This window comes from Juglans microcarpa x Juglans regia, chromosome 2D, assembly GCF_004785595.1.
Source record: "Juglans microcarpa x Juglans regia isolate MS1-56 chromosome 2D, Jm3101_v1.0, whole genome shotgun sequence".
NCBI lineage: Eukaryota > Viridiplantae > Streptophyta > Magnoliopsida > Fagales > Juglandaceae > Juglans > Juglans microcarpa x Juglans regia.
The window spans coordinates 33931732-33959103 of NC_054596.1; the positions used below are offsets into that span (position 1 = coordinate 33931732).

Sequence of the window (27372 nt, forward strand, 5' to 3'; positions counted from 1 at the left end):
GACCAATCACATGGTGTGTAGTGTTGGTATGATAAGTAGCATTTCTCTTATTTTTTATCGGCCGAACACTTCTCATTAACCAATGACCATTAGTTTTCCGAACGAGGAAAACTGATAATTGTCGACAATCTCTTTAAGCCACATTATGGCGCAAACATGAACAAGTTTTTAAGGTCAAATGTCAAGATGGCAGATATTGCCAACAGATCGTACATAAGACATACTGACAACATAATATTTCTTCAATATTTCTAAGTGGAGAACTTATTTCTTAATCATCAGTAGATAACAACTTAATTTCATGTGCTCCCCAAAGCCCTAGGCTGTCCATACTCAATACAATAACAGTTATCAGAAGATTTATCTTCAATACAGCCATAAAGCATTACGCAGCTTCCTAGAATATCATGAAGACATAACAGAACCCAGGAAGAAGAAGAAGAAGAAGAAGAAGAAGAAAGAGTAGGAGAAGGCCAGCGACTGCCTCAAGAGAAGGCATATTTAGTTTGCCAACCTGGGCAGTCAGGACCTCACCATGATAATGATTCCTGCTCGATACAAAAAACCTTTGAAGTATAGCAACTAATACTATTGCTACTAACCAACCCATCTGAGGGCATTCCTGAAGTTCTTCACTGTACACTTACAAGTTTGGCAATATTATGCCAGTTAACTTCGATCATAATGGAGATTTGGGCAAAACCTGACTGAAAAATAAGCAGGTATACCCACCTTCAGAATAGGGCTCTCGTCCATTTTCCTGTCGGTAGCTCTTCACTGTGACATGGTATCCTCGGATGACACGAGCATCTCTGTTTCTCTGTCATTGGCAGAGTAATCCACTGCAGAATCACCTAGAAATGAACATTTATCATTAAAAACGTTCCACTTGAGGTATAAAAGGCACAGTTGACAATGCCTGTACTAGATTGTGATCTATTACTGTGGAAAGAACCGGTGGATGATATAATTGGGGACGTGCTCCTCCTTAAACCTGTCATTGTATGATAGGTTGAAAAGGGTCATTATAGAGCCATAATGGAGAGCTAATACACAAGCAGGTCTGTCAAAATTACGCAGTCAGGATTGTTATATATAACGAAGCGAATACAAGTTGCAATAACATTTGCACTTGCTTTTGTTGAAGTAAAGGAAAGGAAATATCATTCGAAAAACTGGGTACAGATCTTGAGCAAAATGGGTTAGTGAGTTAATTGAGGAAACCTTGATGATACAAGCATGCCTCGTTCTAAAGCAATACCTTTACGAAGCAATCTCTAAACATCCATGTTAATTCACCATGAGTTCAACACATAAGGTTAAGGAATGCTTGGTAAAGGTATTGGCTTACGCCTTGCATATGAGCTATGTGTGGAAGAACAAGTAGCAATGCATTATCGCCTTATTTGTGGTTTATAGCATCCTTTATCAAGAAATATACGAGGAAAATGAAAAATGAGGGAAATTTGAACTCAAGCGGAAAGAATTTCCCATACCACCAGAATTATGCAACCCTTTGACAGCGTCAAAATTCTTGTACGTATAGCCAACAAAACTGAGATCTTTAGGAGTCAAAAGCATCTGCCAACAAAGTCATGGGACAATAATAAGTTGCCATAAGTTATTAAATAAAGTTGCAATAAGAACATGAAACAGCATTAAATCAGAACATAGTCAAGTCAGCTTGATCATATATCTTTTGCAGACACTGGCAAAAAAATCTTGAAAAAATCTATTTGCAAGCCTATTATTTGACAAACCCAACACACCACTGAAGTGGGTCTCACAATGATGAAAAAGTGTTGGTGTTTTAACTTTTTTATAACCATAATGGATCCCTCAACAAGTGGTGTGTTGACACACCACGCTTACAAGTACCAACCCTCAAAAATTTAGGCAGTTACACGGTAGTGGACAAAGTTATGACGATCAGGATGTAGGCTTTGCAAGAGATGCACCGGAGTCTTCGTAGGTATGAACAAAGACTACCAAAAATCAGCAAGTTCACCAAACAAAATGTATAGAATCAATTTTAAGCTTTATTAGCACAGTTTCAAATAGTTTTTTATTTTATTTTATATATAATAAGAAACTTTATTCTCAATAATAGGCAAAGCTCAAGTACACGGGACGTATACAAAGGAAATACCTACATCTCTCTAAAAACAAAAGAAAATCTAAAGCAAATTCTGAAAGTTAACATCATCCATTACAAGAGTTTTAGCCCACAAACACAAAGTACTAAAAAAAAAAAATCCCTAAGTTCTCCCATCGAACGTTCTTTGTCTTCAAAACATCTCCCATTCCTTCCAAGCCATAGACACCACATGAGACATGAAGGAATCATCTTCCAAATATCAACATCATACCTTCCTCCCTTTGATCCATACCAACCTGCCAATAGATCCACCACATCCTTAGGCATCACTCAAAGTAAACCTGTCTGGTTAAGAACCTCATTCCACAAAAACATGGCTACTTCACAGTGAAGAAAAAGATGATTAACAGATTCTCCATCCTTCTTGCACATGACACACCAATCAGCTAGTACATACCTCTCCTCCTAAGATTATCAGCTGTCAAAACTTTGCCAAGGGATGCCACCCAACTGAAAAAAGCCACCTTGGAAGGAACCTTCACTCTCCAAATATTTTTCCAAGGGAACTCACAGCTCCTAAGACAGGTTAATATGCTGTAAAAAGAAGAAACAGAGAACTTGGAATTTCCTGTATGAACCCACAGCATGCTGTCCTCCCTTCCTAGCATCACCTTAGAACAATAAAGTCTTTCCAAAAAAGCAGTAACATCATCATCCACTTCCCAATCGTTGGCATCCCTAATAAAATCAACATTCCACTGAATTTTATTATTAATGCACGAGAAAGAATGTTGCCCAGCTCAGTTAGATCCCTTGCAATCCTAAAAAGAGAGGGAAAGTCCAACTTAAACGTAGGATCCCCACACCAAATGTCATGCCAAAAAAGAATTCTCTTCCCATCTCCCACCTTCAATTTAATATGATTGGAGAATTCCCCCCAACATTTTCGAATGAACTTCCACAAACTCACCCCATAGGCACCTCTAACTTCTTTTGAGCACCAACCTCCCAACAAACTTCTATATTTCACATCAATAAATAGCACTGTTCACCTGACCCGAGTCATGAAAGATGATTCCGACCCGACCCAAATCAATAGATTTTCGAAATAAGAAATCCCAAATGACCAATTACCCGAACTGACGTTTGGTTTCGGAAGTATTGGGTTTTCCGAACAGACCCGTCAGTGTGCATGACCATAGAGAATACTCCACTTCCAACAAACTAGTTAGTGTTTTGTCCGCTTCAGTTTGGTGCTCCAGTTGAAAAAACAATAAAAAAACTGTATGTTGAACTAAAATAAAATTCAGAAAATATTGCAAAAGAAAAGGAAAAAACTTGGATATAATTTTAATTTAATTTTTCTAGAATTCCAAGCCAACCAAGCAGTGCACAAGATAAAATCAAAGAACCCCAGAATCTTAGATTGTTCCCCCAAATCCCCCGCTATAATCCAACAATCGCCGCCGCCGCCGTTGTCGCCATGCTGGTCTTCAAAACCCCATTCAACGGCTATTCCGTCAAGTTCAACCCCTTCTACGAGTCCCATCTCGCCGTTGCCACCTCCCATAAATTCGGCATCCTTGGCAACGGCCGCCTCCACGTCCTTGACCTGCCTTCATCTCAAACCCCCCAAATCTCAGAGCTCGGCTCCTTCAAACTGCCAACAACATCTACAACCTTGCCTAGTCCGAGTCCCACGAGTCCCTCCTAGTAGCCACCGTCGCCGATGGCTCCCTCAAGATGGAAGAAGAGGTTAGGGTTTTTGAATTGCTGTCAAAAGCCAAAGTCTAGAGAGAAAATCATTCAGGTGAAAAATGGAGAGAACTCAAAGAAGCTGCCTTAATCGAATTACCAAAAGACGACGTTAGGCTCAATGGAGCAATTTGGTGCAGGACGAAAACGGAAATCATTACTCGATTTCAAACCGTTTTCCAAGAACGGTTACCGAAGCTTCCTAATTCCATTCCAGTTCTTTCCGGGTCGGTTAGTTCAGGTTAGGTCGGGTTGGGTCGAAATTTTCGGGCCTGGTTGGTTACCGGTTATTTTGTTCACCCCCTATCAATAACATTTTTCCATAAGGCATTTCTCTCCAAGTGATATCTCCAAAGCCATTTCCCAAGTAGTGCTCTATTAAACAATCTCAAGTTTTTTATCCCCAACCCACCACAATTAATCGGTTGACAAACCTTTTTCCAACTAACCAAATGGAACATTTTTTCTTCTCCTTTACCACCCCACAAAAAATTCTGATATAAACTCTCAATTCTTCTTCTACCCTTGCCGGCAATGGGAAAAGAAATAAAAAAATATGTAGGAAGATTAGACAAAGTACTTTTTATCAATGTTAATCTTCCCCCTTTAGACAAGTAAATCATTTTCCAACCAGCTAACCTCTTTTCAATTTTCTCAATCACCCCATCCCAAATAGTAACTGATTTATGTGAAGCCCCAATGGAAAGACCAAGAAATCTCATAAAAGAAATTCTACAACCCAATATATTGGTCAGGTCTGAAATATTCTGAATGGAACCCACAGGAACTATTTCAGATTTGGATAAATTAACTCTTAACCCCGAGACAGATTCAAAACATAGCAGAAGTGCACTTAAAGTACGAAGATGATCAGAATTGGGCTCACTAAATATCAATGTATCATCAGCGAATAATAAGTGAAGAGACTTTTAAACTATTCTGGGCCTCATCACCCACCACAAAGCTCGACAAAAAATTACCATCCACTGCCTTCTCAATCATCATTCTACTCAAAGCATCCATAATCATAACAAAAAGGAAGGGACAAATGAGATCACCTTGCCTCAAACCACGCGAGCTATTAAAGAATCCAACCTGGGAACCATTCACCAAAATTGAAAATCTTGACATTGAAACACAATGCTTAATCCACGAACACCATTTTTCACCAAAGCCATATCTCCAAAAATAGAAAAGGAATTCCTAGCTAACATGGTCATAAGCATTTTCCATATCCAATTTAATTAAAATATCAGCTTTCTCCTTTTTAATTCTACTCTCCAAACATTCATTTGCAATTAAAACAGAATCTAAAATTTGTCTCCCCCTTACAAAAATTAAATCTGAAAAAACAGGCATTGCATACGAAAAGTGAGAATCCCCCACTCTCTCACTAGGAAACCGAGTAAGATTAAAATCCCCACCAAAACACCAAGGTAAATTCCACCAACCACATAAACCCAAAATTTCATCCCATAAGATACTCCTTTTACTATCCACATTAGGACCATACACTCCAGCAAACACCCATTCAAATCCATCCTCTCTACTCTTGAAATGACACGCCACCAAGAATTCCCCCACATAATGATCCATCAACTCCACCACCATCCTATTCCACATTAATAAGATGCCTCCCAAAGCCCCTTTTGACACTAACTTAACCCATCCCACATTATTACAATTCCACAAACTATGAACAATAGCTTGATTAACTTTTTTCGACTTTGTTTCTTGAAGGCATATAACATCCACCCTCCATTTTCTAAACCAGTTTTTCGCCCGAAGATGCTTACGAAAATCATTAAGTCCCCTTACGAAGGTTGGCCAGCCTCAATAGCAATCAAGAGAGCTCTAAACTGTTCCTCAAAACCCTCACAAGATACACCCACACAATCCTTTATCTCATCCACCTTTCTCATCACCCAATTAGAAGACTTTTTATTCCACTCTATACCAGGGAATATAGAACATAAGGGTTCAGGAGAAAACTCCTCTTCAGATCCACTTGAAACTCCAATTTCACCATCCTCATTCTCTGTACTCCTGCTAAGAATCATTTGCATCTCTAAAATATTATTCTGAGAACAAATGGCCCCATTCTTCAAAATGCCAGACACATTTTTTACCTGGTTCCTCGTACCCTTATTCCCATCTTCCTCTTCCACCATCACTACCCCTTCCTCCCTTACTTCCCCCCACCCTTACTCAATTGAGAACTCTGAACAGACAACAAATCTTCTTTCCAACCCTTCTCCTCACTCAGTGCATCCTGATCACTGCCTGAATCTGAGGAAAACTGAATTTTCTGTCACTGGAGAACTTCCCGATGTCGAGGACCCCCCAGAACTCACCTCCTCCTCCGTCGACCCTTTCTGTAAGAAGAATCCACAAAAAGAGTCGATCTAAAGCTTCCTTGCATACTGTCACGAACCAGACTCGTAGATCTCCCCTGTGATGACGTTGTCGCCATACCATTCCTCGCCAGAAAGCACCCTGAAGGATCGCCTCCCGCCGTCGCTCCTTTCTGTTAAGATAAACGACCCATCGGCGCCGAAGAGCAACTGGGCTGAGCTTCCTTCTCCTCTAACGGGCCAGAAAGTCTCGGTAACGCCCTCTGTTCCTTGGGCCTCCAAACAACAGAACGGTTAACTAGGCCTCTAACCAGCCCATTTCTTTTGTCTTCTTCACTCGACCCAAGCTTCTCCTCCCATTGTTTCTCATTTAATTCAAGAGCCCCCCATCTTTTGACCCAAGCCCATCATAAGATCCAATCCTCCATCAACCTTGTTCAGCATAAAATCAATCTTTTCCTTGCATCCAATTAATTCAGATCGTAAATGCCAAAGAGACCCTTCCACTTCTCCAATTTTTTCCCAACACCTCGTATTTCCTTCCAATTACTTCACCAGGAGTTATTTCGCAGGAGTTCTGTCCCACCTTCCTTCCTCCTTCCATCTTCCAGTAATGTTGCCTCCTTATTGCTCTTAGCACCACCAAATCTCTCAGAAAATTGAACATGTTTCATCAATGCCACCACATTAGAAGCTCCTCCAGCCTTTTTATCACCTCCATACGAAGAAGTAGCATTCGCCATTTTACTACTGGAATCTTTATCAGCATACCCAGCCTTGAACATACCTCTGTCAACGTGAGCTAACACAATGGAGGATGACCCAACCATATCTCTCAAGTATCTCACAAAGCCAGCCCATCCGCATCTTCTCCACCCTTCATGGATGACTAAAATACCTCTACCCTTTCCTGTACCATACTCTTATCATTTTCAAAAACCTACCACAGACTAATTATGCCCCCCCTGCAGCATAAAAACTTTGTCTCCCTCCCTTCTAGTCTGATAATCTACCATCTTACCAAATTTCTTCAGACAATCCTCCATCACCATTGCAAACCAATCAACCATACCTCCAGATAAGTATATAGACATAGTATATTTCCTGCCCTTTTCTGTAATGCAGAAAGCATTGCCTCCTTTTCTCCTGAATACGAACACCTTAGCTTCTAAACATAAACTTCTGATCCATCACTAAGATAACAACTAACCAAAAAAGGAACACAACCAATCCAAGGTGGGGAAGAAACACACAGGAAGATCAAGAAACATTCCCAGCAGAAACCACTGGAAATGGGAACTGGAAAGTCATCGAGAGAGAAGAGAGAGAACAACTCCAGTTTCAAATAGTTATCATAACTCAAAACACATACACTCTGAAACCGTTAGGTGTATGAAAAACACTGTTGGAATGGGTATAGAAAAGATACTTGTTGGGTTAAGTTTTATCTTTCCATGCCATCAACTTCCTGATTCTCTCTTCTTCTTTTTTTTGATAAGTAAACCGTTAAATTATATTAATACGAATAGGCATAGCCCAAGTACACGTGGAACTTCCTGATTCTCTTATTAATTTACTAATTCAAAACTCACACCTCACCCCCATTCCTAAATATTCTAATGGAAAACCATCACCGGCTGAACAGCATTTTGGCTGTTGTTAGTTAGCTTCTATAACTTAATAGAGAAATACTTAACAAGCAAACAACAGGAATAAGTGAATTACTTTGTGCCAATTAGTTTGTTCTTTTGTGCAGAAAGATTGCATACCTTCCTCATGAGTCCAGATCCGGTTCTTGCTTGTGAAGGAGGATCTACCTATTCCACAATTAGTTTTTGTCAGGGTTATGGTACAAGACAGGCATGATATTGAACGTAAGCAAAGATCTAGTAAAACATTTTGAAAAAAAAAAAAAAAAACAGAGAAGAAAGCAATCAATCAGATGATATAAGAAAAGGATGACAAATCAGTCTTTTTTATTTACATAATTGCTCAAGGAAAATTCTAGCCATAAGACCTCAAGCGCAACACCCGTATAACATTGCTGATATGCCAGGTAATCAACCAATCATTTTTTATGGTTGATGTGGCAGGTAAACAAATTTGCAAGAGCAGCCCAGAATAAAATACATAAAAACTTCTCATCAGAATAAAATGCTTCATCATCTCAGTAGCTGACTAAAGAATCCCAGCCCTATCCAAAAGATATAACAAAAAATTCAAATCTTCTTGAAAATAAAGCATAAATCCTAGTATACAGAGAAAAGCACATGCTTAATACATACAGAAGCTTTGTTGAGAGAGACATCTTTTTTTAAATAGGTAAAAGGAATATTATTAATAGAAATTTTTCGAGAGAGAGATCTTGACCCCATACACCGACACATTTTATGCATCAACTCCAAGTGTCTCAATGGAAACATAAAACAAAAAATTCTTTCTTTTATTTTTCAAAGGATTAAAAAAATTATCTAAGGCAACATGTAAATACAAAACAAAAAAATATTCAATTGAAAGTCAAACACAACTGCACAACCATGGCCTTTTACCAATAATAAAGGGCGGTAACACCTTACCTCGTCAAATTTCATAAAATTTTGCGTATCAAGTTCCCCATTGACCTCTGGCTTAAATGCTGCCTCCATTTCATAGAGTTTGTCCCACACAACATCTTTGAACCAGGGATGACTCTGATAAAAGGTAATATTAATAACAATTCTAAGTTGGAAGAATACTAGAATGGAAGATTTTAATTTGGTCAGTCAAAGAGAACAAAAAAAGTATACTTTAAGTTGGTTCAGCCCTCCAGTGCCAAGCCTATGTTCAGCATCACATAGCAATCTACATATCAAATCCTTTGCTTCAGGTGTCAATCTAGCCTCCTCTGGAAACTTTAAATGATGTTTCCAATGCACAATCTATCATCCATGAATCAATATGTCACTCAATGAACTCATAACATATTAATTAACTTTCTAATCACGCTACCTTTGAACTATATGTAACAAAAAAAGAACAATGTGTTACAAACTTTAGCAGACTATAGATGTTCTGCAAAAAATACAAAGAACTAGGAGAAGGACAAAATGACCCCAAAAAGCAAATCAGGAAAACGTCAGATGAATGACTTCCTCGAGTAACTATTTGATTCACATTAAAGAGAATGCTTACCAGAACTTCACCTTTTCCTTACTAATTAATGCAATACTTTTGAAGTCTAAAAATCACCTTATGTCCTACTACAATGGTTAAGTTGAAAGATTTACAGCACCTTCTGTTGTCACTGGATCAACAAGGGGTAATGTTGCTTCCCTAGATATTTAATGTACTTACTATACATGTTTCTTTACCTCTAACAAGAAAACAACCTAAAAGCACATTCTCCTAAGCTGTTCAACACTTTGCTAATAATGTGTTGTGGTGTCATACAAGAAGCCTTCAAATCCCACCTATACCCGAGGGGTTTGAGATGAAGAAAGGACACCTCACAAGTTGTAGTCCATATTCAATAGAGAAAGAAAGGTGGGGCAGGGAGGCTAGAAATAACTTCTGACTAACCAAGAAAATTCACCTAAATCCATCTCAAGGTTAGCACTTGAATATCACAAGAAAAAATGCTCACGGAAAGAATTATTTCCTTAACACTTCTTAATGCCTCAATCTAACAATTGAAGTTTTGGGAAATTCATTGCCTTTGAAAACAGTTAAGTAGGTTGAGTCTATGGGTTAAATGATGCCTTTTTGCTTTATCTAATCTTAAACTAACCACATTATGAAATTAAAATGGCTTCATCATAGCCATGATAAAGTGTGATAGGTCCAGCCAACCTTTGAGGAAGGCCACAAGAAGGCTTTACAAGAGACCTAGAAACCGAATTATTAGAGTTAACCCAGCCTTTGGACTGAAAGGTGTCAACGATATATATATGGCAGTAAATATGTATATATGTATAGGAGACCATTTTGTTAGACACTAGGCTGCTGTACAGTTTCCCTATTTAGATTGTTTCCTTACTTAGATTGTTACCTTATTTCATATTATTTGTAGGCTGTAATTAAGGGAATTTTGGGCTTTTTAATAAGAAGGAAACTCTCGATTGAGAGGTATTCAAACCAATTTGACATGGTACCAGAGCCCTCACTCTAAAATTTCTGGGGTATTTTTTTCTTCTTGTCGGCGTTTCTGGGCCGTCGGCAGTCTCTGTTCTTGGGCCGGCACTTTCTAGGGCTGTCGGCAATTTCTGTTCCTGGGCCGGCGCTTTCTGGTGTTGCCGGCAGCTTCTGTTCTTGGTGGTCGGCACTTTCTGGTGATCTTGAGCTATCGACGACTCTTGGTTTTGAGCAATTTCTGTTCTGTGGTAGTCATGTCAGGCGAAAATTCAATAATTTGCTTTAATGGCAAGAATTATGCAAGCTGGGAATTTCAGTTTAGGATGTTTGTGAAAGGGAAGGAACTATGGGATCATTTTGAATGGGTCTTCTACGGCTCCTACTGATCTCAAAGAATTTAGTTCATGGTCCAGCAAGGATGCCAAGATTGTTTCCTGGCTATTAAGTTCTGTTGAACCGCATATGGTCAACAATCTTCGTTCGTTTACTACTGCTAAGGAGATGTGGGATTATTTTAGGCGAGTCTATTATCAAGACAATACTGCCCGGAAGTTTCAAGTAGAGTTAGAAATTGCCAACAACAGACAAGGTAATCTTTCTATTGAACAATTCTATGCTGGATTTCTTAATCTGTGGAGCGAATATTTTGGGATAGTTTATTCTAAAGTTCTCAAGGAAGCTTTAGAAGCACTGCAAGTTGTCCATGCTAAGAGTCAAAGAGACCAATTTCTGATGAAGCTAAGACCAGAATTTGAGACTGCGTGAGCTAGTTTGATAAACCGTAATCCTGTTCCTTCCTTGGATGTGTGCTTGGGGGAATTATTACGAGAAGAGCAGCGTCTTGCCACTCAACTTGGCCTAACTCAAGAAACTATGACTACTGAGATGGTTAATGTGGCATATGCTGCTCAAGGGGAAGGAAGATCCAGGACACAAATACAGTGCTACAGTTGCAAGGAATTTGGGCATATTGCAAAGCATTGCAACAGGAAATTCTGCAATTACTGCAAGAAGGACATATCATTAAAGACAGTCGCGTGTGTCCTCAGAATCCAAGGTCAAGCATTTCACACTGCTGTCCAGTCCAATTTAGCTACTGTCCCCTCTATTCCTGCTCCAGGGCAGCAACCTACAACCGGTTCTTCATCTACTCTTACACCCGAGATGGTCCAACAGATGATTATCTCTGCTTTCTTTGCTTTTGGCCTTCAAGGTAAGGGAAACCTACTCACCTCTCCTTGGTTGGTTGACTTTGTGGCTTCCAATCATATGACTAGAAATACCAATGCTTTACATGAGGTTTGTAAGTATAAGGGTGACCAGCAAATTCAAATAGCCAATGGTAGAACCCTTCCTATCACTGCAATTGGAAATCTAGGGTCTTCTTTCAATAATGTATTTGTGTCACCAGAATGATCTACGAATTTAATTTCTGTTGGACAGCTGGTAGATAATAATTGTGAAATTCACTTTGATCGTAATGGTTGTTGTGTGCAAGATCAAGCGTCAGGGAAAAGGGGTCTAAAGTGGGATGTTTATTTCCTCTTCAGTTTTCCATTTCCAGTTTTGATTCCTTTGCTTGTACTATTGTTGCTAATAATAGTAATGTTTGGCATAAGAAATTGGGACATCTCAATTCTACTGTTTTGACTCATCTTATGAAACACCGTTATTTGGGGAATAAAGATTCAGTTTCTAATATGTCTTCTGATTGTAGTTCTTGTATACTTGGTAAAAGCAAATCTTTACCCTTTCCTTTACATGGCAGTCGGGCTTCCACATGTTTTGAGATTATTCATACTGATATATGGGGTGTGAGTCCCATACTTTCTCATGCTCAGTACAAGTATTTCGTAACCTTCATTGATGACTAAAGTCGTTTCACATATATTTCCTTCGATCTAAAGCTTATGTGTTCTCCACTTTTAAGGCTTTTGTTGAGACCCAATTTTCTACTTGTATTAAGACACTACGTTCTGATTTTTTTTGGGGGGGTGGGGGAATATATGTCCAATGAGTTTCAGGATTATCTCAGAACCAGGGGTATTCTCTCCCAACAATCATGTCCTTACAACCCCCCCCCCCCCCAAAAAATCAGAATGGGGTGGCTGAACGTAAGAATCGCCATCATTTGGATGTTGTTCGTACTTTGTTGATTGAATCTTTTGTGCCTCCTAGGTTTTGGGTAGAAGCCTTATCTACAGCTATTTATTTGATTAATCGTCTACCCTCTCAAAGTTTACAATTTGATCTCCGTATTCTCGTTTGTTTGGTGTCGCTCTTGAGTATAATTCTCTTCATATATTTGGCTATGTTTGTTTTGTTCACTTGCCATCCACTAAACGTCACAAGCTTACTACTCAGGCTGCTCGATGTGCCTTCCTCGGGTATAGTAACGCACATAAAGGGTTTGTGTGTTATGATGCGGATGCTAACAAGCTTAGTGTCTCTCGAAATGTTGTTTTCTTTGAAAACCAATATTTCTTCCAGTCTTCTGTTCTTAATGATTCTGCTTCTGTTCAGCTTCCTATTTTTGATGATGTGTCTTGTACTATTGAACACTTTATAAGCCAGGGGTTGTGTACGAAAGACGTCGCCCACAGTCTCCATTGCCCCTTCCTGACACTAAACCAACGTCTGATCCCGTCCCACCTGAACCTCGACAGTCATCTTGAGTTTCACATCTCCTGGATAGGTATGGGTTCTCACATACTGCTCATCAGGCTACTCTTGATACTACCTCTGTGCCCAAATCTTACTCTCAAGCTTCTACGCAAGCTTGTTGGCGGCAAGCTATGCAAGAAAAACTTAAGGCTCTTCAAGACAACCACACCTAGGACATCGTCCCATATCCTGATGGAGTAAAACTCATTGGATACAAATGGGTATATACCATCAAGCTACAGCCTGATGGCACTATAGAGAGGTATAAAGCCCGTTTGGTGGCTCTTGGGAATTATCAGGAGTATGGCCTTGATTATGAGGAGACCTTTGCACCCATGGCCAAGATGACTACAATACAAACTATTATGGCTATCGTTGCTTTTAAAGGATGGTCTCTTCGACAGATAGACGTGAAGAATGCATTCTTACATGGGGATTTGAAGGAAGAAATATATATATATATATATATATATTGATAAGTAAAGGAAGAAATATATATGACTCCTCCTCCTGGTATGTTCACTCACTCCTCCGCTGAAGTTTTTCAGTTGAAACAGGCAACACGTGCATGGTTTGAGAAGTTTCGTACCACTCTTCTTGATTTTCATTTTACTCAGAGTCAGTTTGATTCTTCTCTCTTTCTTAAGAGGACTGCCACTGAACTTGTTGCACTTTTATTATATGTGGATGATATTGTTATCACAAGGTTTCACCCTCAGTTGATTGAGCAACTATAGCAGCATCTCAAGACTACCTTTCAAATGAAAGATCTTGGCCCACTTCAGTATTTTCTTGGTCTCGAGGTGCATCCTTGTCCCAATGGTATGCTTTTGCATCATTACAAGTATACCCAAGAGATTCTCACCTTAGCTGGTCTTCAATCTGAGAACTCAGTACTTACACCTCTGGAGGTCAATTTGAAGCTTTGTCAAGAGGAGGGTGAACTATTATCTGATCCATCTTTGTATCGGCAGCTAGTAGGGAGTTTGAATTATTTGACAATTACCCAACCAAATATTTCATTTGATGTACAGGAGGTTAGTCAGTTTATGCAGGCTCCTCATCACTCTCATTTAGCAGCAATACGACGGATTCTTCAATATCTCAAGGATACATCTAGTAGAGGGTTATTATTTTCTACTGGGAATCCTTATAGTTAATGGGTTATAATGATGCTGATTGGGCCGGCTGTGTGGATACTCGCCATTCAGTTACTAGTTGGTGCATGTTCCTTGGTGATGCTCTTATTTCTTGGAAGAGTAAAAAGCAGGATCGAGTCTCGAAGTCCTCTACCGAATCTAAGTATCGTGCAATGTCACCAGCATGTTCGGAGATTGTGTGGCTTCGGGGTTTGTTGGGTGAACTTGGTATCCCGCAACTTACTCCTACTCCTCTTCATGCAGATAACACAAGTACTATTCACATTGCTGTCAATCCGGTATTTCATGAGCGTACCAAACACATTGAAGTAGATTGTCATTCCATTCATGAAGCACTTGATCAACATGTTATTACACTTCCTCACATTTCCACTGAATACCAAACTGCTGATGTCTTTACCAAGGCTTTGTCTCGTCACCACCATTAGTTCATGATTGACAAATTGATGCTTCTTGATCGACCAACATCAATTTGAGAGGGGATGTCAACGATATATATATATATACATATATATATATATATATGGCAGTAAATATGTATATATGTATAGGAGACCATTTTGTTAGAAACTAGGCCGCTGTACAGTTTCCCTATTTAGATTGTTTCCTTACTTAGATTGTTACCTTATTTACATATTATTTGTAGGCTGTAATTAAGGGAATTCTGGGCTTTTTAATAAGAAGGAAACTCTCGATTGAGAGGTATTCAAACCAATTTGACAAAAGGTACAAAAGAGCGGCAGGGAAAGAGGAAAAAGAAAGAAAGAAAAATGAAAAATGATGAAGGTATGCCATCATGAAAATAAGACGACCTAAAAGCTAATTATATATAATATGTTTCAACTAAAAAGTTTAAAATCGAACAAATGATTTTAGCAGATTAACCTTTCTGCAAGCTGTTACTGGGTCATCAGAATAAAATGGGGGATAGCCAACGAGCATCTCATACATTATTGCACCAAGTGACCACCTGCAAACAGGCAACTGGATAAGAACTCATGAAAAATGTTAAATGTTAAACGTACAACGACACCAATTTACTTAAGAGATAAAAAAAATATATATTAATATGTGTTCCTCAGGGTGTGTGTTTTTTCTGCCATAAAAACCTGCACTCTGTGCGTGCATAATGCGTGTATAAGCAAGCACAAGAATGAAGAAGAACATAAATTATACTTTAAGCCGGATGATTATAAATGATGTTTTTCACTTTTCAGTTGTGATTAGCTTTATCCCATTCTTTACAGACAGTGCAAGAACATTGTAGAATAAAGTCCGTTAACATTTTGGACTTGATCATAATTTAAGGTACAAAATGCAAATGAGAGCCAAGAACCCAAATTAATTCAGAATACTCTCAAACTCCATCCCATGTCTTAATTTCTTCTAAGGGCTTTTGCATAAATCAAACTAGATGGTCTCAAATGCAAAATTTTCACAGATCACGCCCATTTTGGCTTTTTCACTGTTTTGAAAACGTGTCCTTATTTTTGGACTTTTGAAGCATTAACTGCCTATTCATAAGACAGGTGTATAACTCTGCATCTTACAGAAAAACAGTCCAATTCTGATTGAATCTATTTTTTGCTTCTTAGAACAGTTTTACACTAACAAAGCACAGAGTTCGTCCTACCATTTTTCAGCTACTAATGCAACGCAATAGCACAGCATTGTATTATTCACTCCATAACATGAGAACGAAATTCAGTGCAAAGGGATACACAACAATCAATTTGTATGAACTTCAAGAAAGTGCATCAATTTATAAATCACAAACCAGTCACACTCCACACCATAGCCTTTTTTTAGCAGTACTTCAGGAGCAATATAATCTGGCGTACCAACTGTTGAATATGCCTGTAATTGAAACAACATATATAAGAACATATGAAAGTGAAGACCTTTAAGAACATTAGACTTTAGAATCAACAGAATGCAATTACATAAACAGAATACATATGTCACACGATTTAGATCTTCAATAAATTAGTAATACGTCTAATAACCAAGATGATAACAATATGTGCCGTGTTAAAGCACTGAAAATAACCAATACAAAGGCGATGTTTGGTTAGTAGGATTTTCAAGAATTCTTGAGAAGTTTTGAGATTGTTTTTATTGGGTTTTGTGAAAGTGGGTGGTAAAAATTAAAAATTGATGCATTTGTTCGAGGGAGACAAATCCTAGACTCGGTCCTTATTGCTAACGAGTGCTTGGATCATAGGCTGCGGGAGGGAATTCCAGGTATTCTATGCAAGCTTGACATGCAAAAGGCATATGATCATGTGAATTGAGAATTTCTTTATTACTTGCTCAGGAGGTGTAGCTTTGGTGATAGGTGGACCTCTTGGATTCGACACTGTGTTTCTACCGCTCATTTCTCGGTGCTAGATAATGGCACCCCTGCTAGTTTTTTTAACAGTTCTCGTGGATTGAGGCAAGGGGGATTCACTATCTCCTCTTCTTTTTGTTATAGTTATGGAGACACTTGGCCAGATGGTGAAGGCTACTGTTGGAGGAGGTTTTCTATTCGGATTTTCGGTGGGTAATGGTAATAATGGCTCTATCGTAATTTCACATCTTTTATTTGCATATGACACTCTACTTTTTTGTGAAGCGGATCATGGCCAGATTCAAACTCTACGAACATTTTTATTATGTTTTGAAGCCGTGTCGGGACTTAAGGTGAATCTAGGTAAGTCCGAGATGATTGCGGTGGGTGTGGTATTCTAATCATAACTAAATCTGCAATTTTATGATTTGTATAAGAGAAATTGAAGAAAAATAGCTATTAAACAATGACTTTGGTTTACTAGAGACATCAACATATTGCTTTAGCTAGAAAGTGTTTTTCCTAATGATTATTAAAAATTGAAATAGAGAATGAAGTAACTACAAAAATTGTTATGATCCCCCTCTTCTATAGGGATCATCTAGAAAGTGGGTTGTTTTGAATGCATTCAAACAGATGCCCAGTATCAATAGCCTAGCGAGCCTTCTGGATTGTAAAGTGTCTTCGCTGCCTATGAAATATTTGGGCCCCCGTTGGGGGCGACTTTTAAGGCTAGAGCCATTTGGGATGGAATTGTGAAGAAAATAGAGAAAAGGCTGGCTGGTTAGAAATGGTTGTATTTATCAAAAGGGGGTCAACTCACATTACTTAAGAGCACTTTAACGAATCTCCCCACCTAATTTTTATCTTTGTTTCCTTTGCATGCAGGGGTGGCGAACAGGATTGAGAAATTATTTCAGACTTTTTTTTTTTTTGGGGGGGGGGGGGGGGGGGGGGGGGGGGGGGGGAGAAAAAGAAATTCTATTTTGTTAATTAGAATAAAGTTTGTTCCCCAATTTCGAATGGGGGATTGGGAGTGTGCAACCTGGGGACTTTCAATAAAATTTTGTTGGGGAAATGGTTATGGAGGTATCACTTAGAGTCGTCGTAGAAGGAAATTATTGACTATAGACACGGAAGTTAGGGATTGGTATGGTTTGGGCTTATGGAAATTTATTAGGAGTGGGGGTATGGTGTGGGCTTATGGAAACTTCATTGGGCTGGTGCTCCAATGAAGTGAGGGGGGGTAAGGTGTGGGCTTATGGAAATTTATTAAGAGGGGATGGCCGAGTTTCGTAAATCATATCCGCTTTATGGTTGGAGAGGGTACCAAAATCAGGTTTTGGCAAGATGTTTGGTGTGGAGATCGTGCTCTTAATAGGGCTTTTCCAGCTCTCTATCATATTGCAGCTAACACAGATGCTTCGGTGGCGGATCTGCGGGTTTTTTCTCATGGCTCTCACCAGTGGAATGTCCTTTTCAATAGGGATATTCATGCTTGGGAATTACCCACTGTTTCAGATTTTTTCGGATTGATATACTCCATGGGAAACACTACGGCACAGAGGAATAAGATGCAGTGGAGGTCTAATGGCAGCAAGAAGTGCATAGTCAGGGCATACTACAAAATATGGCATTAGAAGCTAATGTTCCTTTCCCTTGGAAGAATATTTGGAGGTCTCGTGTGTCTTCTAAAGTAACTTTCTTCGTATGGACTACTGCTCTTGGTAAGATTTTGACCACAGACAACTTGAGGAAGAGGGGGTTGCGTTGTGATGGATTGGTGCTACATGTGCAAAAAAATGGAGAATTAGTGGACCACCTATTATTGTATTGTAAGGTGACAAGGGTGTTGTGTGATGAGATCTTTAGAAGGGAAGGAGATTCAAGATTGTCCTCAAGTGGCAGCAGTGTGGAAGATGATTTCGTTGTGCATCATGTGGAGTATTTGATCGGAAATGAATGAACGATGCTTTGAAGATAGAGAGTGTACAATAGCGGAACTTCAGAATTTTTGTGTACACACTTTAAGAAAAGTAGGGAGTTAAAGTGTCTTTCTTGGACAATCAACTACGACGGTAAGGGTGGTAGCTCAAGTTGAGGGAAGACTAAAAGGAGGGCATCATGAAGACTCTCTCGTAGAGGGAGTTTCAGGTGGAGTATTAGTCTTACGAGAAACAAGGGGTTGGGGTTGGGGAGGTGCCTTTTTATTCCAATTCGGGCTTGGTGTATTTTGGATAGTTTTTAACTAGCTATTTGGGTCTTTAGGAGCTCTCTAGTATGAGATAGGTGTTTTCTTATATACGTCCAGTGTACTTGGTTACTCCTATTGATATATATATATATATATATATATAATATTTTTACTTCTAAAAAAAAAAGCTTTGATTTTCAGCCATTGTGCTTAATGGAAACAATGTTCATGACTTCTTGTCCTTAATCAATCAATCTTAGAATGTATTTAGGTTTCTTTTGTATACCTCATGTGTACACGGGTTACATCTATTTCATTCTCATCAATAAAATTTACTCTTACTTATCAAAAAAAAAAAAAAATTGCTTAGATAAAAAATTTTTGAGATGTATTTGTATTGGGTTTTGTGAAAGTTAGTCGGGTAGGTTTTGAAAATTTGTTTGGATAAATTTTTGTGAGTTGTTTTTTTGGGTTTTTGTATTTTTTTTTTTCCTTCTTTTTTTTTTTTTGTGTTTTTTTTTTCATGAAAATCTAGGCAATGAATAGATGAAAATCTTCTTTTTTTTTTTTTTTTTTTTTTTTTTTTTTTTTTTTTTTTTTTTGAGAAATAGAAAATTTCCTTGAGATTTAAAGATGTTTGGACTGAAATGGAAAAAGTTTTGAAAAAAATAGCAAACCAAACGCAGCCAAGGCCTCCCAAGGTCAATATGTCCCTTAACCCACCAACACCCTATTGTTTCTCTTAATCAATAATACTTCAATGGACCATAGTTGCTCATGTATATGTCATGTTATTCTTATTCTGATAACTAATGTAGCTCACAGAATTTCATGTTATTCTTATTCTGTTAACTAATGTATCTAAAACAATATATACTAACTCATTAAAATCAAAATTGGAAACACGTTTTGCCCAACATATTCAGGTATGTTCCTAACTAGGTGTAATCACATGTATACTTCATGTGTACTAGGGCTATGCCTATTTCTATATCAATAAAATATCTTATTACTTATAAAAAATATATATATATATATTCAGGTATGATACATAGTTAAATGCCAGTATGTAAGACATTCAAAAGGGGCACTATCCTTACCAATTTCCTCCTGTTCATCTGCCAATGCTGAAGTTGTTCGAGGGGGCTTTTCCAACGCCTCCCAGTTTTACTATCTGGAAAGCATCCATCAATATCCATTGTATCATTCAAATTCTCATCATCCAGGACTTCATTTTCACTTATGGATGATAAATGAGAGCAGTCAAGAGGCTTGCAAAGGCCAAAATCAGAAAGCTTCATGTGACCATTTTTATCCAACAGGAGGTTGTCAGGTTTTATATCTCTGTAATAATCATGGTTCCAAATTCAAAAGTAAGTCACAGCTAGACTAAGTTTAAAATATAATGAAGTTCAATATTCCCCTGTTTCTAGGTAAAAATTTCATAACTGGAGAATAAAAACCTGTGGATGTAGTTATGTTTATGGATAGACTCTATGGCTAGAACACTTTGAGCAATATAGAATCTAGCAACAGTTTCAGTCAAAGTTTCTTCTCTTATGAGCAAAGTCATCATGTCACCACCAGGAAGATATTCCATGATTAGATACAAGTATTCAGCATCTTGAAAGGAATAATAGAGTTTCACAATGAAATGACTGGCAACTTCCGCAAGCAAGTTTCTTTCAGCTCTAACATGTTCAACCTACATTGTAAATAGACAATCCATAAGTGTAGACAGATCTATGCAAATTAGAAGTGAAGATAATTTGTAGGTACTACAGAAATACATAAAAAGAAATTAATTAATTTAACAAGAACAAAAGAATCATACTTGTTGCATAAGAAGCCACAAAGTTTTAATTACGCTGCTGCTTGGAATTGAATGGTGACATGGATGTCTCTCTTGTATACATCACATGTACTTGGCTTGCATGTTTTGTGCTTTATAATGAAGATTTGTTACTTATATAAATAGATAATAAAATGCTATCACCGTTTAACCAAAATAAAAGTATGCACCTCTTCACAGTATAAAAGCAGCATAAGAACAAGGAGTGCTTAAAAGATCAGCTAACACCTTTATTTATTTGCTTATTTTGATAAGTAACAGAAAATTTTATTATTAGGAAATGCAAAAGGCATAGCCCAAGTACACATGAGGAATGCAAGAGGAACATATAAAGCTACCGCCTTAAAAATTCATGAACCACTAAACATAAAGCATAGGAGAACATCTGTTTGTCGACATTGAGAAAGAGGAAGCAATGACTCATAAATCCTAGTTCTATGGTATGGCAGAAGTAGTAAACACCCCCGCCCAAGTACACGTGAGGAATGCAAGAGGAACATATAAAGCTACCGCCTTAAAAATTCATGAACCACTAAACATAAAGCATAGGAGAACATCTGTTTGTTGATGTTGAGAAAGAGGAAGCAAGGACTCATAAATCCTAGTTCTAAAGTATGGAGGAAGTAGCAAACACCAACCCCCCCCCCCCCCCCCCCCCCCCCCCCCCCCCCCCCCCCCCCCCCCCCCCCAAGAACGAAAAAAAAACAGACCCTTCACCAGGTCACTTTGTTTGCCAGCCCTTCATTGTATACAATTTGGAGAGACCAATTATGTCTAAGATCACCAATAATTAGAATGGCTGATATTTACCGGCTATAAGAGGCTCAAAAGTTTATACAAGGAATAAAGAAAGGGCATACCAGTAGAGGAAATACAGAACCACAAAATTCATCGAGTAAATTTATGTCTAAGCATAACATGCACATCATAAGGTTTTTTTTATCAGTTAACATGCACACCATAATTACGCACATCTTGTAGATACTATTTACGTATGTATGTACATGCGTATACAAATAACTATATATATCTTAAATTTATAGTATTGCTTGTGCCAAGGAGGCCTCTGTCAAATAGCATTTACAATTGTAATGGATCTCATCAGTGGAATTTCCCATTCATTAGGGCATGCATGACAGGTAGACGAATCTTTTTATGCCATTTTTTGATATGTTAATTCAACTAGACTGATACAGGGCGGTGTTGACAAGATTTGGAGGGGTCCTTCAAAATGAGGGGTCTTTGGAGTCAACTTGTACAACAAAAGCCATTATCCCCAAGATAGCACTTTTTCCTTGGAAGAGTATCTGGAAAACTAAGGCCTCTCGGAGTGGCTTTTTTTGTTTTGTTTGGACGGTTGCTTTATGTGATTCTTTCTTTTAATTATTGGTAAACAAGAGTTTTTTTTTATCGTTCTCTATATGGAAGATATGATGGAAAATCTACGGAAGTGGCATATTAGTGTTTGATTTGTGTTGCATGAACTGAAAAAGTGGGGAATCCATTAATCATCACTTATGCATTGTGAGATAGCTCGGGCTCTATGGAATTATATTCATAGCCTGCTAGGGCTAGCTTGGGTCATAACTCGACAAGCAGTGGACCTCCTTATGTGCTGGAAAGGAGAGTATGGCATCCATCCTTGTGAATTTCTATGGAAATCAATTTCTTCATGCTTATAATCGTGTGTTTAGAGAGAGAAATTATCAGTATTTTAAAGATTGCAAGCAATCAATAGTAGAACTTAAGGCTTCCTTCTTCAAAACTTTACTTTTGGGCGGTAGCTCATAATTGTCTCCTTACATCTAGTTTTCAAGTTTTCTTCACTTCATTTTTCATTTTCTCCACTTGTGTTCCTCTTGTATAATGTAATGAATTGGTGTCACAATCATTTATTTCTTTAAAAAAAGTATAATTACATATCAATAAATATACATTTTTTTACAAGTACATATCAATAAATATACATAAATATATATACGTGGCAAAATAGTTTTTTTAATGACAATGAACACCGGAGACCATGCAAACGCAATATGTCTCAAGCCACAAACACATGTAATGCAACTACATCACACGGATCAGGTAAATCATCATTTTCTCAAAGATGAGATGTGGCAACCTAGAAATTGTTTGCACCCAAGGATTCGAACCTTAGACTTGGGGTGGCATATGCCCAAGTCCAAAGCCCTTATCTTGAAACAACTACTAGTGGCAGAATAGTTTAGAGAGTATAAAATGAATGTTTAAGACCACTTTCTAAAATAAGTTAAAATAACGTGTAATAATATTATATTCACCTGTCCCCTGCTGACCATTTCTGACTTCTTCAGCTTTTTCATTGCATAAATGTTGCCTGATTTCTTCTCCCGACACAATCTAACCTGTAAAATAGTAACATATAAGCATCCAATATTGAACAGAGGCTCTAAGACAAAACCATCCAGGACATATGAATCAAATAACTAGGATATTCAAACCAAATTGATCCAAGGCAACTAAAATGCACTAAGGAATATGTAATTCATTCTTCCTAAACAGAGGCTCTTGAATACCCCCCTGTGTACTTGGGCTATGCCTATTCCTATTAATACAACCGTTTACTTATCAAAAAAAGGAATATGTAATTCATTTAGGAGGGTTGGGAGTTAGGAATATGTTGGTGTTTAACCATGCCCTACTAGGAAAATAACTATGATACTTTGCCATGGATCATCACTTACTTCATTCATTAGTTAGTGTGCTATGAGGTGACTACTTCAAAATGGTTGGTTTGGCTTAGGTCATACTCAAAAGAATAGCATACCTATTTTATTCTTGGAGAGGGCTAGTTGGCAGCCTACAAATTATTATGGCGGAATTTTTTTTTTTTTTTTTTTTTATCGGTTAGGATGGTGTGGAAAAGTTCCTACCTGGTTTTTTTTTTTTTTGTTTTTATGGGTAAAATATACAAGACTAGAAACAAGTAGTATACAAATAGTCCCTACTTTTATACTTATAAAAATAGAAAATAGTCCCTACTTGTCTCATATGGTGTATTTGGAGGGAAATGAACAATAAAAATTTTGAGAATTGTGAATGGATGTGGGAGGAGCTCAAACATTTCTTCTTCACACTTTTTGTTTGGATAGCTTCGATAGACTCTAACGGGCTTATCTTTCATAATTTCCCTGTATCTTTTTCCTCTTTTTTACATGGGTGTATTTCTTGCATACTTGTCATGTATTTGGATTATACCTTTTGCGCATTTTAATGAAGTCTTATGACTTGTCAAAAAAATTAAGTTGGATTCAATCCACCTTTTGTTTCACCCAAACCCCACTTGCCTTCACCTTGACCTTTATAAATCCCCTGCCGGCATCTACAAGGTAACAACCACCACCAGTAGAGTCAAAGCTAGGAACTGAATCTAAGAGGGGTCACGATGCATTTCTCCTTTTTTCTTTTTCTTTGTTCTTTTTGGTTGTGTGTGTGTGTGTGTGTGTGTGTGTGTGTGGTGGGGGGGGGGGGGGGGGCTCAATTAATTTTTCACCAGCACCTCCTTTGATCTATCAATACCTATTACCACCATGCACTAGTTCCATACCACTTCAAATTGTCCACCACCACGACGCCACGTCTTTCTAACTACCAATACGTAACTATCATGATCACCATGGCTACTGATGATTGGTCATCTCCCCTTCACTTTTGCCACCATTTGCTACTTTAATCAGTGCTATCACTACCACCAAGACTGCATTACCAGCAACACTGCCCCCAGCACATCACTGTCATCACCATCATCACTGCCTCCACCTCCACCTACAATTTCTTCGAATTTTCCCTTATTATTTATATAGACAGACAAGAGAAGTGGCTTTGCCTTTGGCAGAATATCTCGACGCTCACTAAAAGCCCCAGAGGTAAATCAAACTCTAGGCTATCAGGATTTTTTCGTCTTTTATACTCCATGAGACCAAACATTCAAGGAGTTGATAGGTTGTGGTGGATACCAATAGGTAAAGGCATGTTCTCGGTTCGTTCCATTTATAAGTCTCTCACACAATCGCAAGACAATCAATTCCCATGGAAGAAGATTTGGCGAAATAGGGCGCCTCCTAAAGCGGCATTTTTTGTTTGGTTAGCTTCCTTGGGTAAGATTTTGAAGATGGACAACTTACAGAAATAGGGGATGATTATAGTAGACTAGTGCTGCATGTGTAAGAAAAGTGGTGAGATTGTGGATCATCTTCTACTACATTGCAAGGTTGCTAGAGAGCTATGAGATGATGTGTTTTGCAGGTTAGAGCTAGCTTGGGTCATGCCTGCCACAGTGGTTGAGTTCTTGGCCAGCTGGACAAATCTAAGAGGAGCCCCCCAAATCACAGTTGTGTGGAAAACGGTGCCTATTTGCATCTAGAAGCGAAATGACCAAACGTTTGAAGACAAAGAACACTCTATAAAGGAACTTGGATCACTTTTTGTTAGAACATTATTATTTCATGACTTTCTAGTTTCTTTTTTTTTCTTCCTAGATAATCACTAACTCGTGTATACCTTCTTGTGTACTTGGCCTAAGCCTATTATTATTAATACAATCGTTTACTTATTAAAAAAAAAAGACAGAAAGGAATACCTTTGCTCCAACCCTGCAAATTAGTACCTTTAACACTTGGATTCCTTGTGGGATTGATTAATGGAAAACTAAAATTACTCCAAATATGAACAAATCCTAACACTATACACGAGTCTGATAAGCTTATAGACACTTAAGAATATTAAAATGATACGAAAAAATAATAGAATCTTTGAAACGAAGCTCGTATGCGACTTAAAATATGCATGTTTTCTGACCTCTCCAAAGGCCCCTCTCCCAATAATGGTCAGAAGGTCAAAGTCATCAACACAAATCTTGTGCCTTTTAAGACGCATATATTCAGTCTCTTTGCGCTCCAAATCCTTCAGTAGATTGATTTGTTCCTCCTGTGATACATCTGAAGATGCCAACTTCCTTTCCAGCACTGAGCGCCTGTGAATGAAAAATTAGAATCGGAAAAATGCCAACATTAATCACTGAACCAGAAACTTCATCCTATTAAATTAAGAGTTTTCTTAAAGAACGAGAACTGAGCACTAAAAAAGCATGGGAAAGCACTCTTCCCAATCCAATAGAATTTGTGGATGTACTCTTGCCTTAAGTGGCTGAAACCTGTGGAAAAGTTTCTTATTGCAACAAAATCAAAACTTCTGTCATCACATCATTACTAAGAGTAGGGTTGAAGATTAGGGACTGTTTCCAAGACTCAAATAGCCTTTGTCGCCCTGCCGAATGAAAGAAATCACTATCAAACAGCCTGTCGGTCACAAACACTTTTACAGTACCCACAGGAGTGTAGGCATGACAGAAATGATGGTTCCCTTAGTTTTTATGGGCTTGAGGCCTGACTTTGAGAATCATAGATCCAGGAATAATAACATGATTTTCCATGCAATGCAAGTGCACAAGTGTGAAGCAAGAACGCCAGAGCAGCCAACAAATAAAGTGCTTAGCATGCTTGAGAGACAATTTGGAAATGAGACATGGGGGTCATGCATCATGGAAAGACGCAAGAATGAGCCTTTTCTTCAAAGTGCAAGGAAGTCGTGTAGCATCCATATTATGCCTTTGATGTTCTATAGGCCAAGGTGTGTTTCATATATTGTAAGAATAAAGAGGCCAACTAGATGGATTCTTAATCGCTACTTACAAAAACTAGAAAGTAGATTCTCTTTTAACTCATTTAGAAAGTCCATTAGCATCCAAATTCCTAGTTTTTTTTAGCTATATAGCCTTCAGCTTTCATGTTGAAGGGGACAACCACTTCCATCGGCTCATAGTTCTGATATTCTAAAATGTCTCACCCGATGATATCAGGTTCTTTATATGGAATGCTCAGAAAGCAACAAAACCAAATAGCCTCGTAGTCTAGTAGTATTTTTCCTCTTATTTAGAACAATTTTAAGGCTCAACCTACCGTGGGTGCTGGAGCTATGGAAAATAGGGGATTCTAGCTATTAAACAAACGTGTGTGTAGGCTTGTGTAGATTGTAATAAAATCCAGTCATGCAATTAGCAATGTTATCCAAAACTCTCTCTCTCTCTCTCTCTCTCTCCCCCCCCCCCCCCCCCCCTCTTCCTCCCGCCGTTTTTCCCTACAATAGAATGATGGTTCTGGTCCTTAAGATAATGCATTTTACTCCACCCCATAAAAGTTACACCGCATTAATCCATTAACTCATTATGAATCCCTTTTCCGTTTACCAATCAAACTCCCAAACTTTTTTCCGAAAACACCAATCAAGCTCTAATTTTCCTCCTCTATTCCATTTATTAACGCAAAGCCTAGAGCATGCGTTAATAATTATACCGCCAAAAACGCATAATAATTAAACTCGTTTCTTTCTTTAACTTTTAGGAGCACAAGAATACCATTTTGCGAATCAACAAAATTTGGTCACCAAATATCCAGCTCCGTTTCTGGCCGAAAACGAAATGGGAGATCTTAGAGTTGAGAGGAAAAACTAAAAAAAAAGAAGTGTACCTCTCCTTGCGTTCTTGGATGTGCTTCATCTGCGCTTTGTAATGGCTCTCAATGAACTGCTTGGCCGCAGCCACCCTCTCCATGGTCAAGCTGGACACCACCGCCCCCTCCTCCTCCGCCATGGGCCTCACCTCGTCTCCTTCCTCCTCTCCCTCCACCTCCTGATGATTCTCCATAAGCCTTCTCTCTCTCTCTCTCTTCCTTTCCTCTCTCTCTCGTCTAAATATTTTCTAGGGGGAGGGGTGTGTGTGTGAATTTTGATGATGGTGACAACGAAGCAACGCCCTGGG

General features: G+C 38.4%; 1 protein-coding gene across 3 annotated transcripts; it reads right to left on the reverse strand.

The window, feature by feature from the left end:
- Positions 1-304: 304 nt before the first annotated feature.
- On the reverse strand, positions 305-27372 carry LOC121250159 (serine/threonine-protein kinase tricornered-like). Of its 3 annotated transcripts, XM_041149129.1 has the most exons (13): positions 27083-27372; positions 25356-25530; positions 22820-22903; positions 20131-20372; positions 19768-20011; positions 15919-15998; positions 15027-15111; positions 8994-9125; positions 8784-8897; positions 7977-8024; positions 1497-1581; positions 944-994; positions 305-854 (listed from the first exon to the last, which is right to left on the reverse strand). In XM_041149129.1, the coding sequence occupies exons 1-13, from the start codon at positions 27256-27258 to the stop codon at positions 775-777; spliced, it is 1596 nt and encodes a 531-aa protein (XP_041005063.1). In that variant the 5' UTR covers positions 27259-27372; the 3' UTR covers positions 305-774. The 3 variants fall into 3 exon arrangements, with proteins under 3 accessions (XP_041005063.1, XP_041005065.1, XP_041005064.1); XM_041149131.1 differs by lacking the exon at positions 944-994 and having other exon boundaries at positions 305-842; XM_041149130.1 differs by lacking the exon at positions 944-994.